The following is a 12399-nucleotide window of genomic DNA, read 5'->3' on the forward strand; positions in this document are numbered from 1 at the left end:
GAGCGTCCCTGGTAAAATACGGTGCAGGTGCAGAGGAAACATAATATTTACACTTACAGAGGGAGATGAGTAACGTTAGGGTAAGGGGTGGAGAGGGGACATTATATTACACTTACAGAGGGAGATGAGTAACGTTAGGGTAAGGGGTGGAGAGGGGACATTATATTACACTTACAGAGGCAGATGAGTAACGTTAGGGTAAGGGGTGGAGAGGGGACATAATATTTACACTTACAGAGGGAGATGAGTAACATTAGGGTAAGGGGTGGAGAGGGGACATTATATTACACTTACAGAGGGAGATGAGTAACGTTAGGGTAAGGGGTGGAGAGGGGACATTATATTACACTTACAGAGGGAGATGAGTAACGTTAGGGTAAGGCGTGGAGAGAGGACATTATATTACACTTACAGAGGGAGATGAGTAACGTTAGGGTAAGGCGTGGAGAGAGGACATTATATTACACTTACAGAGGGAGCTGAGTAATATTAGGGTAAGGGGTGGAGAGGGGACATTATATTACACTTACAGAGGGAGATGAGTAACATTAGGGTAAGGGGTGGAGAGGGGACATAATATTACACTTACAGAGGGAGATGAGTAACGTTAGGGTAAGGGGTGGAGAGAGGACATTATATTACACTTACAGAGGGAGATGAGTAACGTTAGGGTACGGCATGGAGAGGGGACATTATATTACACTTACAGAGGGAGATGAGTAACGTTAGGGTAAGGGGTGGAGAGAGGACATAATATTACACTTACAGAGGGAGATGAGTAACGTTAGGGTAAGGGGTGGAGAGGGGACATTATATTACACTTACAGAGGGAGATGAGTAACGTTAGGGTAAGGGGTGGAGAGGGGACATAATATTTACACTTACAGAGGGAGATGAGTAATGTTAGGGTAAGGGGTGGAGAGGGGACATTATATTACACTTACAGAGGAAGATGAGTAACGTTAGGGTAAGGGGTGGAGAGAGGACATTATATTACACTTACAGAGGGAGATGAGTAACGTTAGGGTAAGCGGTGGAGAGAGGACATTATATTACACTTACAGGGGGAGATGAGTAACGTTAGGGTAAGGGGTGGAGAGAGGACATTATATTACACTTACAGAGGGAGATGAGTAACGTTAGGGTAAGGGGTGGAGAGGGGACATAATATTTACACTTACAGAGGGAAATGAGTAATGTTAGGGTAAGGGGTGGAGAGAGGACATTATATTACACTTACAGAGGGAGATGAGTAACGTTAGGGTAAGGGGTGGAGAGAGGACATTATATTACACTTACAGAGGGAGATGAGTAACGTTAGGGTAAGGGGTGGAGAGAGGACATTATATTACACTTACAGGGGGAGATGAGTAACGTTAGGGTAAGGGGTGGAGAGAGGACATTATATTACACTTACAGAGGGAGATGAGTAACATTAGGGTAAGGGGTGGAGAGGGGACATTATATTACACTTACAGAGGGAGATGAGTAACGTTAGGGTAAGGGGTGGAGAGGGGACATTATATTACACTTACAGAGGGAGATGAGTAACGTTAGGGTAAGGGGTGGAGAAAGGACATTATATTACACTTATAGAGGGAGATGAGTAACGTTAGGGTAAGGGGTAGAGAGGGGACATTATATTACACTTGCTGAGGGAGATGAGTAACGTTCGGGTAAGGGGTGGAGAGGGGACATAATATTACACTTACAGAGGGAGATGAGTAACGTTAGGGTAAGGGGTGGAGAGGGGACATTATATTACACTTACAGAGGGAGATGAGTAACGTTAGGGTAAGGGGTGGAGAGGGGACATAATATTTACACTTACAGAGGGAGATGAGTAACGTTAGGGTAAGGGGTGGAGAGGGGACATAATATTTACACTTACAGAGGGAGATGAGTAATGTTAGGGTAAGGGGTGGAGAGGGGACATTATATTACACTTACAGAGGGAGATGAGTAACGTTAGGGTAAGGGGTGGAGAAAGGACATTATATTACACTTATAGAGGGAGATGAGTAACGTTAGGGTAAGGGGTAGAGAGGGGACATTATATTACACTTGCTGAGGGAGATGAGTAACGTTCGGGTAAGGGGTGGAGAGGGGACATAATATTACACTTACAGAGGGAGATGAGTAACGTTAGGGTAAGGGGTGGAGAGGGGACATTATATTACACTTACAGAGGGAGATGAGTAACGTTAGGGTAAGGGGTGGAGAGGGGACATAATATTTACACTTACAGAGGGAGATGAGTAACGTTAGGGTAAGGGGTGGAGAGGGGACATAATATTTACACTTACAGAGGGAGATGAGTAATGTTAGGGTAAGGGGTGGAGAGGGGACATTATATTACACTTACAGAAGAAGATGAGTAACGTTAGGGTAAGGGGTGGAGAGAGGACATTATATTACACTTACAGAGGGAGATGAGTAACGTTAGGGTAAGGGGTGGAGAGAGGACATTATATTACACTTACAGGGGGAGATGAGTAACGTTAGGGTAAGGGGTGGAGAGAGGACATTATATTACACTTACAGAGGGAGATGAGTAACGTTAGGGTAAGGGGTGGAGAGGGGACATAATATTTACACTTACAGAGGGAAATGAGTAATGTTAGGGTAAGGGGTGGAGAGGGGACATTACATTACACTTACAGAGGGAGATGAGTAACGTTAGGGTAAGGGGTGGAGAGAGGACATTATATTACACTTACAGAGGGAGATGAGTAACGTTAGGGTAAGGGGTGGAGAGAGGACATTATATTACACTTACAGGGGGAGATGAGTAACGTTAGGGTAAGGGGTGGAGAGAGGACATTATATTACACTTACAGAGGGAGATGAGTAACATTAGGGTAAGGGGTGGAGAGGGGACATTATATTACACTTACAGAGGGAGATGAGTAACGTTAGGGTAAGGGGTGGAGAGGGGACATTATATTACACTTACAGAGGGAGATGAGTAACGTTAGGGTAAGGGGTGGAGAGAGGACATTATATTACACTTATAGAGGGAGATGAGTAACGTTAGGGTAAGGGGTAGAGAGGGGACATTATATTACACTTACAGAGGGAGATGAGTAACGTTAGGGTAAGGGGTGGAGAGGGGACATTATATTACACTTACAGAGGGAGATGAGTAACATTAGGGTAAGGGGTGGAGAGGGGACATTATATTACACTTACAGAGGGAGATGAGTAACGTTAGGGTAAGGGGTGGAGAGGGGACATTATATTACACTTACAGAGGCAGATGAGTAACGTTAGGGTAAGGGGTGGAGAGGGGACATAATATTTACACTTACAGAGGGAGATGAGTAACATTAGGGTAAGGGGTGGAGAGGGGACATTATATTACACTTACAGAGGGAGATGAGTAACGTTAGGGTAAGGGGTGGAGAGGGGACATTATATTACACTTACAGAGGGAGATGAGTAACGTTAGGGTAAGGCGTGGAGAGAGGACATTATATTACACTTACAGAGGGAGCTGAGTAATATTAGGGTAAGGGGTGGAGAGGGGACATTATATTACACTTACAGAGGGAGATGAGTAACGTTAGGGTAAGGGGTGGAGAGGGGACATAATATTACACTTACAGAGGGAGATGAGTAACGTTAGGGTAAGGGGTGGAGAGAGGACATTATATTACACTTACAGAGGGAGATGAGTAACGTTAGGGTAAGGGGTGGAGAGGGGACATTATATTACACTTACAGAGGGAGATGAGTAACGTTAGGGTAAGGGGTGGAGAGAGGACATAATATTACACTTACAGAGGGAGATGAGTAACGTTAGGGTAAGGGGTGGAGAGGGGACATTATATTACACTTACAGAGGGAGATGAGTAACATTAGGGTAAGGGGTGGAGAGGGGACATAATATTTACACTTACAGAGGGAGATGAGTAATGTTAGGGTAAGGGGTGGAGAGGGGACATTATATTACACTTACAGAGGAAGATGAGTAACGTTAGGGTAAGGGGTGGAGAGAGGACATTATATTACACTTACAGAGGGAGATGAGTAACGTTAGGGTAAGGGGTGGAGAGAGGACATTATATTACACTTACAGGGGGAGATGAGTAACGTTAGGGTAAGGGGTGGAGAGAGGACATTATATTACACTTACAGAGGGAGATGAGTAACGTTAGGGTAAGGGGTGGAGAGGGGACATAATATTTACACTTACAGAGGGAGATGAGTAATGTTAGGGTAAGGGGTGGAGAGGGGACATTATATTACACTTACAGAGGGAGATGAGTAACGTTAGGGTAAGGGGTGGAGAGAGGACATTATATTACACTTACAGAGGGAGATGAGTAACGTTAGGGTAAGGGGTTTAGAGAGGACATTATATTACACTTACAGGGGGAGATGAGTAACGTTAGGGTAAGGGGTGGAGAGAGGACATTATATTACACTTACAGAGGGAGATGAGTAACATTAGGGTAAGGGGTGGAGAGGGGACATTATATTACACTTACAGAGGGAGATGAGTAACGTTAGGGTAAGGGGTGGAGAGGGGACATTATATTACACTTACAGAGGGAGATGAGTAACGTTAGGGTAAGGGGTGGAGAGAGGACATTATATTACACTTACAGAGGGAGATGAGTAACGTTAGGGTAAGGGGTGGAGAGGGGACATTATATTACACTTACAGAGGGAGATGAGTAACGTTAGGGTAAGGGGTGGAGAGGGGACATTATATTACACTTACAGAGGGAGATGAGTAACGTTAGGGTAAGGGGTGGAGAGAGGATATTATATTACACTTACAGAGGGAGATGAGTAACGTTAGGGTAAGGGGTGGAGAGAGGACATTATATTACACTTACAGAGGGAGATGAGTAATGTTAGGGTAAGGGGTGGAGAGAGGACATTATATTACACTTACAGAGGGAGATGAGTAACGTTAGGGTAAGGGGTGGAGAGGGGACATTATATTACACTTATAGAGGGAGATGAGTAACGTTAGGGTAAGGGGTGGAGAGAGGACATTATATTACACTTATAGAGGGAGATGAGTAACGTTAGGGTAAGGGGTAGAGAGGGGACATTATATTACACTTACAGAGGGAGATGAGCAACGTTAGGGTAAGGGGTGGAGAGGGGACATAATATTTACACTTACAGAGGGAGATGAGTAATGTTAGGGTAAGGGGTGGAGAGGGGACATTATATTACACTTACAGAGGGAGATGAGTAACGTTAGGGTAAGGGGTGGAGAGAGGACATTATATTACACTTACAGAGGGAGATGAGTAACGTTAGGGTAAGGGGTGGAGAGAGGACATTATATTACACTTACAGGGGGAGATGAGTAACGTTAGGGTAAGGGGTGGAGAGAGGACATTATATTACACTTACAGAGGGAGATGAGTAACATTAGGGTAAGGGGTGGAGAGGGGACATTATATTACACTTACAGAGGGAGATGAGTAACGTTAGGGTAAGGGGTGGAGAGGGGACATTATATTACACTTACAGAGGGAGATGAGTAACGTTAGGGTAAGGGGTGGAGAGAGGACATTATATTACACTTACAGAGGGAGATGAGTAACGTTAGGGTAAGGGGTGGAGAGGGGACATTATATTACACTTACAGAGGGAGATGAGTAACGTTAGGGTAAGGGGTGGAGAGGGGACATTATATTACACTTACAGAGGGAGATGAGTAACGTTAGGGTAAGGGGTGGAGAGAGGATATTATATTACACTTACAGAGGGAGATGAGTAACGTTAGGGTAAGGGGTGGAGAGAGGACATTATATTACACTTACAGAGGGAGATGAGTAATGTTAGGGTAAGTGGTGGAGAGAGGACATTATATTACACTTACAGAGGGAGATGAGTAACGTTAGGGTAAGGGGTGGAGAGGGGACATTATATTACACTTATAGAGGGAGATGAGTAACGTTAGGGTAAGGGGTGGAGAGAGGACATTATATTACACTTATAGAGGGAGATGAGTAACGGTAGGGTAAGGGGTAGAGAGGGGACATTATATTACACTTACAGAGGGAGATGAGTAACGTTAGGGTAAGGGGTGGAGAGGGGACATTATATTACACTTACAGAGGGAGATGAGTAACGTTAGGGTAAGGGGTGGAGAGGGGACATTTTTAGTGTGCTGCAAATTGCTAAAAAGGAGCACTTAGCGTTACGCACACAGTGACTTACTGTACGTCTTTGTAAAATCTCCGAGTTGGCGGTCTTTGGGACCGCACTAATATTGTGAAGCGGCTGTACTTCGATGAAGCGTATTTGTAGGTGCATTGCAGTCAGTTTCAAGCACATACAAAGTAGGGGTGTGCACCGGGCCACTTTTCGTGTTTTGTGTTTTGGTTTTGGATCTGGATCTTTCTTCGTGTTTTGGATCTGGATTAGTTTTGCCAAAACCACCCTTCCGTGTTTGGGGTTCTGGGTTTTGTGTTTTGGATCTGTATTTTTTTTTTAAAAAGCATAAAACCAGCTAAAATCACAGAATGTGTGGGTTTTTCTGCTCCTATGCTATTATTAACCTCAATAACCTTAATGTCCACTCATTTCCAGTCTATTCTGAACACCTCACACCTCACAATATTGTTTTTATTAGGGATGTGCAGGCTCGGATAGGTTCGAGTTTGCACGTGGAGTTCGGATTTTTCCCTCCAAAAAAACGGAACTCAGAACGAGGCAAAACGTCATCTTACATGGACGAACATCATCATTCCTGGACAAAAGACCAGGAATGATGATGTTCGTCCATGTAAGATGACGTTTTGCCTCGTTCTGAGTTCCGTTTTTTTGGAGGGAAAAATCCGAACTCCACGTGCAAACTCGAACCTATCCGAGCCTGCACATCCCTAGTTTTTATGTCCAAAAGGTTGCACCGAGGTAGCTGGATGACTATGCTAAGCGACACAAGTGGGCGGCACAAACATGTGGCCCATCTAGGAGTGGCACTGCAGTGGCAGACAGGATGGCAGTTTGAAAAACTAGGCCCCAAACATACATAATGCAAAGAAAAAAAAGAGGTGAAAGATGGAATTGTCCTTGGGCCCTCCTACCCACCCTTATGTTGTATAAACAAGACATGCACACTTTAACAAACCAATAATTTTAGCGCCAGGGTCTGCCACACGACTGTGGATGAAATGATTGGTTCGTTTGGGCCCCCACAAAACAAGCTGGCAATTAATCTGGCCCTGCACAAACTGGCTCTACGGAGGCAAGATGTCGTCCTCATCCTCCTCATTCACCGATTCCTCACCCTCTTCAGTGTTGTGTACATCCTCATCCTCACAGAGTATTAATTCGTCCCCGCTGGAATCCACCACCACAGGTCCCTCTGTACGTTCTGGAGGCTGGTCTCCCTGGAAGAGTTGATAATTCATTTTTATGAACATCATCTTCTCCACATTTTGTGGAAGCAACCTCCTACGCCTTTTGCTGACAAGATTCCCGGCTGCACTAAACACTCTTTCGGAGTGCACACTGGAGGGGGGACAACTCAGGTAAAATAGAGCCAGTTTGTACAGGGACAGGGGCCTCCAAATTGCCTCTTATTCCTGCCAGTACATGTACAGACTGTCTGACATGCCTACTTGGATGCTGTCACCGATGTAATCCTTTAACAGACAGACGCACGCTTGTCGCTGCTGCTTTCAGGATGCAGGTGCGGCTACAGCCCACACAATTCACAAAGACAGGAAAAAAAAGAATATTTTTATTGTTTGTGGAGCACACTTTGAGGGTTACACCACCCTTTAACAGACAGACGCATGCTTGTCGCTGCTGCTTTGAGGATGCAGGTGGAATGTAGACGGGATTTGGAACCGGGGACACACTACCTCCATCAATTGTCTAAATCCCACTGCACTAATGGCGGATACCGGACGCACGTCTAACACCAACATAGCAGTCAAGGCCTCAGTTATAGCAGTCAAGGCCTCAACATAGCAGTCAAGGCCTTTACTTACTTACTTTTGCTTCAGGATGACTGCTGTCGTACTTCATCCTCATCGCTAGGGACTGTTGGAGGGTCAATTGTTTAGTAAAAGTAGTGATGTTCCTACTTCCTCTCTGGGATGGTGAACAACTCCCAGCAGCAGCAACAGCACTAGGAGGAAGTGGTTTTTGATCTTTCCCTATTTTATTTTTATCGGAGAAAGTTTGGTCCTCCATTTATGTTATATTGATATATACGTGCGGCTAAGGCGCACACAAACACAGAAAATATTTTTTTATTTTTGCTGGAGAGTAGTGCACTTTGTGGGTTACACCACCCTTTAAGAAATGAGCCAGCCGGCTCTTTACTTATGGGACACAGGCGTACGCTTGGTGCTGCTCCTTTGTTGATGCACGTGCAGCCACAGTGCACACAAGTCACAAACACAGAAAATATTTTTTTATTTGGTTTGGAGTGTACTTTGGGGGTTACAGCACCCTTTAACGGTCAAGCCAGCCGGCCCTTTACTTATGACACAGGCGCACGCTTGGCACTACTTTGTTGATGCACGTGCGGCTACTGCGCACACAATTCACAAACACAGAAAAATATATTTTTTTTTAGCACTTGGGGGGAACCCCTGACGGACAGAGCACCCCCTGGACAACACTACAGCACCCCTTTAGGACTGGGACACTGCACAGGACTTTGGAGTGGACACAGCCCCTATGGACAACTGACTGCACAACACAGTCCAGCCAGCCCCTATGGACTTTGAAGTAGTGGACACAGCCCCTATGGACAACAGCAGCACAGCGCAGCACAGCACAGCACAGCACAGCACAGCACAACACTACTCTGCACTACACTACACTACACTACACAGCCCAGCCAGCCCTAACTCCCACCCTCCCTCTTCACTGTCCACAGCCGAGTGAGAAAATGGCGCAGACGCGGGTACCTTATATAGGATCCAAAACCCGCGAGACCCGGAAGGCGGGATGATGCCGTTTTGCCTCGATTTCAGATCCGAGTCAGGCGGGAAAAGTCGAGCCTGACTCGGACCGGCCTCAGATCGGGGGAGCTCGGGGGGGTTGGGATTTCAGAAATCCAAACCCGCTCACCCCTAATACAAAGGGAAGCGTATCTATCACCTGCCCAAAGTTGTAACTTAGCAGGGAAAGCTCCAGGCTCACTATAAGACAGGCTCGGGCTCTTATATAACTTTGTGGGTGATATTTGTGTTGTAGAAATAATTTATTTTGTTCCTTTTTCCGGCAGACATGTTCAATGCTGTACACGGAGTTCCAAAGAGGAGATTTCACGCTGACATATGGAGAAAGCAGGACGTCAGTGCAATGTACCTCAGTTCTTGGGATAAGATAATAGTTTGGACTCTTAAACCCCTTAGGAGCACTCAGAACTTGGACTTTCATATTGAATTATGGGATTTATACAGAACATTTAATGTCTATGTGATTGTGTTATCAGAAATAAAATATATTATATACGTAACATTATATTACCTTTGGACGAGATACTGGTCGTGATGTCACCAGCATCAAAGCTTTCCTCACACAATTACCTTATCAGCATTGTAGGGCCTGATACTGGCATCTGTTTGGCTGCCCTCCATTCTAGCTATGCCAGGCTTGCCAGGTCAGGTGGGCAATATATATTAGATTACAGTTATCTTAGTGTGATTTAAGGGGGTGACTGGCTGATACCTCTGTGTGAGATGTTCCCTCACAGTTCCCTTGTGTGTTAGGAAGGACACAAGGCCGGGAGACACTCAGCACACACACTGTGATATTGCTGCCTATACTAGCCCATGTACAGAGTCTGAGTGGTCCCAAGTGTGATGCTCTATGATAATCCAGCTGCATTAGAATTCCTATAAATGGGGGGAGAATATGACCTATATCGGCCAACGTCATCTTCTGAGCCCCAACATGCTCCTTACATGATCCCCCTCCCCTGCGGTGTTCTGTTTGCCCATGTTACTACCCTTATATTATGGTAGTGCCTTCACTTACACTGGCACATGAGTAGGTAGGTTGCTGCATCCAACAAGACCTGCCCACTCGTATGCTGAAATCATCTGTGATGCTGTGAGTCTTCCAGCAATCTGATTGGCTACATATTGTTATATCACTGCCCGCTTCAGAACTGATAAAATCCAAATTGGCAGGAGATAAAATAAAAACAGCCGGGTGTGTAGTTTCCAATCATATATATGTCTTCTCTTTTGTCTGTAAAATCAAGAATATGAACAAAAAACAGGTGTAAGAAAATGACACCTGCAGTTCCCACTGCCATGCATGGTGCTATGAGAAAACATACAGGGGCTGAGGGGTCTATGTACTAAGCCTTGGATGGAGATCAAGTGAATGGAGATAAAGTTCCAGCCAATCAGCTCCTAACTGGCATGTCACAGTTAGGAGCTGGTTGGATAGTACTTTTTCTCTCTCCACTTTATCTCCATCCAAGGCTTAGTAAATAGACCCCTGACTCACAGGACAGGTCAGTACCCCTGGGAAAATTCCCAAAGTTACTCAGTTACTTCAATTCAATCAATTTGTACTTGAATAAACATTTTGCCGAAACTGTGACCCCAGAAAGAATACGGAGGTCATTTTATAGGAGGAGAGTGGCATAAACCTCTAGGCTAAGGGGCTTATGTAATAGGTTGTCAGCTGCGGCCGCTGCAGGAACTCCTGCGAGTCTTCCCATATTCTTAAAGTGGCAACCACCTCCTGCAGCTGCGGCAGCTGACAACCTATTGCATAAGCCCCTAAGGGTCAGATCACATTTAGGTACATTAGGGGTTGAGTGTTTATTTTGTGTTGGTAATGGTGTGATGAGGTTGAGCCAATCATTAGGGGTTTAGTGTAGTTGAGGTGCTTTTGATTATTGTTCAGTGTTAGGGGTAGGTCTATTTCCTAGAAGCATTACATAATACAAAGAGAAAAAAAAGTGTTGTCACTATTGGGTGCACTAGTAGGTCTCTTTCCTAGGCGCATTGGACAGGAAGGACTACATTGCTTTGCTTGATATTGGTATTCTGTCAGTGTTTGCCTATAAGGGTCTATTCATCTTTACTAAAGTAAGGTTTTCAAACACAGGGCCTGATTCAGACCCGCTTGCGAGCGCATAGTGAGAACTTCACTCGTTCAGGGCTCGCAGCAAAACGGGGCGGCTGTCGATGTTGATCAACAGCTCGCCCCGTTTTGTAGTCGTGTCGGGGTGGCTGTACAAATGGAGGCCTATAGTGAATGTCAGTAGTGAACTTCCAGCTCTATTAGAGCAGGAAGTTCACTGGGGCTTGCGGTGGACGAGACCCTACCATGAGGGTCTCGTCGCAAGCCCGATGGTCGCGATAATCGCGACCATCGACAGGCCGCCCACACAAGCTGTGGGTGGTCACCCACAGCTATGCGAGCGGCCTGGAGGCAGATTTGGAGGCAAATAGCGAGCGCCTCTGAATCAGGGCCACAGTTTTTACTTATTTATCACCATTTTAAGTATCACAGCTATTCATGTAACTTGTAACACATGGGATATCACTGCTATCAGATATCATGATAATCTGGCAGGAATCTTCTGGTTATCCCCCGTGGATAGGTATTTCTTTTTCAGGGGGGCATTGACTTGTCTCGGTGGCGCATCTGGTCCCTATTATGCCGCAAGCAACAGGGACCGCCTAACACCATGCACAGGATCAGTGTCCCCCACACCTCTCTGTTGTTTCCACCGGAGCTTCCCTTGTCCCTCTCTCATCTTTGGTCCGCTCACGATAGACCTTAGACCAGTAGTTCCTGTGCGCCGTGGCACCCTGGGGTACCTTGGGACACTTGCAGGAGTGCCTCAGGTTAGTGGTCCAGCACCAAATTACACTATTTATCGTCAATGCAATGTAAATATGTGGACAAACAGAAGCTCAAACCTGTCCCCCATCACATAACTGAACCTAAGGATGACAGTTAAGCACAGTTTACGTCACTTTACTACTTTACTTCATATATTTCGGAATTTCTCAATAACAAACTTTTGGCTTAGGGGAGCCGTGAAAACACTGCTGATACTCTAGGCCGTCACGGTTCAAAAAAGTTTGGGAACCGCTGCCTTAGACAGTAGAAGGGACTATGGCCCTCATTCAGAGCCGTTCGCTATTTGCGGTCGTTCGTTTAAAAACAAGGGGTGGCTATTCAAATGATCCGTACGCACATTGCAGTCTGTTCACACCTCTAAGTCTGAACGAACGAGCAAAACATACGCTCGTTTATTTGTTAAAAACGCCCCCTGGCCGCTCGCACCATACGTCATGTCCGCTATTTATTAGATTAAACGAGTACATCGACCAGCGTATGAACTGCTCGCTATTCTTGTGGTTGTTGTTTGCTACCACAAATTTGCGAGCAGTTCTGGCTCTAAAATAACCCAGTGACGTGGTCATT

At 45.4% G+C, this 12399-nt stretch overlaps 1 protein-coding gene across 1 annotated transcript in view; it reads left to right on the forward strand.

The window, feature by feature from the left end:
• LOC148521394 (uncharacterized) overlaps positions 1-9404 on the forward strand; it is a 39609-nt gene extending 30205 nt beyond the window's left edge. Inside the window, exon 4 of the mRNA XM_088475213.1 lies at positions 9224-9404. Within this exon, the coding sequence (XP_088331339.1) occupies positions 9224-9328 (105 nt within the window). The 3' untranslated portion in view covers positions 9329-9404. The remainder of the gene's footprint in view (positions 1-9223) is intronic.
• The last annotated feature ends 2995 nt before the right edge of the window (positions 9405-12399 follow it).

The sequence above is a fragment of the Taudactylus pleione genome, unplaced genomic scaffold (assembly GCF_031769625.1).
Source record: "Taudactylus pleione unplaced genomic scaffold, aTauple2 ptg000168l, whole genome shotgun sequence".
Taxonomy (NCBI): domain Eukaryota; kingdom Metazoa; phylum Chordata; class Amphibia; order Anura; family Myobatrachidae; genus Taudactylus; species Taudactylus pleione.